Raw genomic sequence first — 2,698 nt, 5'->3', positions numbered from 1 at the left:
GTAAGTAAAGGCTAGGCAACATTTACTCAATTAGAAGAAAAATAGAATTATCAGGTATGTAGCACTTCAGCCATATGGAAAAAAATGCACATAAAAGACACAAAACAAAATATACTTATTACTTTTAGCATGTTAAAAACAATCACATCAAAAGAAATATACAGATAAAAAATGTCTAGATTTGGTTTATTACAAGTCACAGAATCAAGATTTAAAAATCAGAATTAATATCCTCAGCTACATTTTTATATACATTTATTTCTCAGCTTCCACATGATCTAAATCAAGAACCCAGTTATTTTATCAAGATTTTGTTTGAGCTTCAGTGTAGTGTTAAGCTTTAATACACTGCATTTGTTTTACCATTTAATAACATCATTACCAAGTTGATTAAAATAACATTAGACTCATTATATACATAAAAAATAGTCACATTCACTAGCTAAAAAATGTCACTTTCATATTAAGACATACTTTTGTACCTCGAAAGTATAAAGCCTCAAACTGCAACAGGAAGAACCATAGATGCTAGGTTTTCTATTCTCGATCATTCCAATCTGAGCGATGTATGTGAAAATGAGCTCTCCAATGAAACACAAAGTCATGCTTTCTTAGAGTGCTCAAAACACTGTTGGTTTGGGTAACTGTAGTGTAATAGAATATTTTTAAAGACATTACTATTTTTTATTCATAAACCTGAATTTTTAAATTTTACTAAAAGAGAAAATAAAAAGGTTTTTGAAAGTACAAAGTCATACTATATTTTTTTAGAAAGACCAAATTCTAGACTCTCATTAATAACCTGAATCTTGTTTTTACAATATCAACACGGACAATGTCATGGTCATAAGTGTAGCGACATCCATTGACTATACTGTTTAAAGGAAGAGTGCCAGAAAAAATTCAAATAAATGGCCCCCAAGGCCCTTTAGGGTAAGACCCAGTGTGTTCAATCTGCTCTCAAATGAACATTTAGTTTATTGGTTCTGCTGCCCGGCATATGTACTGGATGGGTACTGGCCACTCTTCCTGTGCATCCAACCGGAGGGCCCTACAGCAGCATTCCCTTTGCATCTGGCAAGGAAGAGTCTGCTCTGAGCTCTGCAAGAGTCAGCCCAGAGCCAAGGACACCAAAAGCACTAAGACCGGTCTCGGTGCAAATGGATGCAGTGCACATTGCACCGTTGACCATAAACTTACTTTAACTGCCCTGACTTTTAAGCACCATTAAGTGGTTGGCCTTTTTTCTCCAATGCCTTTTGATTTTATGATTGAAAGAAAATGGCAGCAACTGAAAGATAATGACAAGCATCCTGTGAGATGTTGCAGTAATAAAGTCAGGGCAAACTCTTCAGTCAGCTTATGACCTGGGTTAAAATGGGAGGGGACGAAACTGGACTGAAAGACAGGTTTAAAAGAATAATATATTACCCACAGATCTACATTAAAAGTACTTTGCAAAAAAAAAATTGTTTCTTTAGTTCTGTTTTCAAATGTGCACAGATGCCTATCAAAGCTCTTAAAAGTCACATACACTACATACAACCTTAAAAATACCTATTCTATAAGGTTTTTCAGTATTTTGTAACATTAGTCCAAATAAAATGGGCCAACAAAGTAAAAATGATCAGGTTTTGGAGAAAGACGTAAATGAAAGTGAATAATGAATTAATACGGTGTGTGCATCCCTCAATGCTATTGCTATGTTTCCAGGTTAAATTCTTTTGAACAGGTTCCGTGATGATGCAATTCAATCGCTCATCTTCAGCAGCATCCACTTGGGAATGAAAACATTTCCATATATTCTCATTACTAACATACATTAGAATTGTGCGAGTTGTTTACAATAGTATAAAATACTGCTTTGGCGATTATAAACATAGCCATGTGGGTTTTGTATGGTTTCCATTCTCTTATCTTTTGCAAGTGCAAATTCTCACAGCAGTACTGACTCTTGAATAGAAAGCCCATCCCGGTTTCTGTAGTGATATGCTGGAGGCGAAGGCCCTGAGTACTGATACCCAGATAGACCAGCATCTTCTGCAGCTGGTGAAGTTTTATACCGCACTGGACTATCTACTGAGACCACTGGAAGGTTATGGTCCTGAAAGGGTATGTGTTGGAAGGCTGGATATTTTGGTAAACTGCTTAAGTGGCTACGGGTAGCATCTCGAGTCCAGGACTGTCCGTGTATCTCAGGTCTGTGTGTTTGACTAACCTCTGACCATTTTCTGTTATCTGGCAAATAATCCACTGGAGGAATGATGAATTTTCCATTCTTTGGTGACCCTGAATTGCCCGAATATCCCCCAGCACCAATATCAACAGGAAAGACTTCTATTCTACTAGATGGTAGTACAATAGGTGGGCGGCTGTAAGACCTCTCCGGAGAAATATCAATTGAAAGGGTAGAACCGTGAGGTCTCCTGGGAGGATTCGTTTGAATCCCCGGGCTAAACTGTGGAGACATAAAGCTGCTGTTCATGGTTGGGAGGTGTTTAGGAGAATTTCCATGATAGATGGGGGGATTGCTGTAGGAGGGTGGATGCACTGTGCCCCGATCTTCCCCATCGAACTGGGACGGATATCTTGAATAACTTGGAGGCTGTACTTTAAAAGTAAACTTGTTGGGAACTTTGGGCGGACTAGAACTTGGTTCGGCATGCTTCCTTGGACTGTTGGGGTAAAGGGCATTCCT

The 2,698-nt window shown here is 38.1% G+C and overlaps 1 protein-coding gene across 2 annotated transcripts in view; it reads right to left on the bottom strand.

Moving 5' to 3' along the window:
• Positions 1–238: 238 nt before the first annotated feature.
• The window catches only part of USP6NL (USP6 N-terminal like), a 222,538-nt gene continuing 220,078 nt past the window's right edge, over positions 239–2,698 (bottom strand). For both annotated transcript variants that reach the window (XM_006150020.3, XM_006150019.3), the window contains one exon: positions 239–2,696. In XM_006150020.3, the coding sequence (XP_006150082.1) occupies positions 1,937–2,696 (760 nt within the window). In that variant the 3' untranslated portion in view covers positions 239–1,936. The remainder of the gene's footprint in view (positions 2,697–2,698) is intronic.

Source organism: Tupaia chinensis, unplaced genomic scaffold (genome assembly GCF_000334495.1).
Source record: "Tupaia chinensis unplaced genomic scaffold, TupChi_1.0 Scaffold000275_1, whole genome shotgun sequence".
NCBI lineage: Eukaryota > Metazoa > Chordata > Mammalia > Scandentia > Tupaiidae > Tupaia > Tupaia belangeri.
The sequence above is the reverse complement of the archived record's forward strand: the minus strand, read 5'-3'. Positions and strand labels throughout refer to the sequence as shown.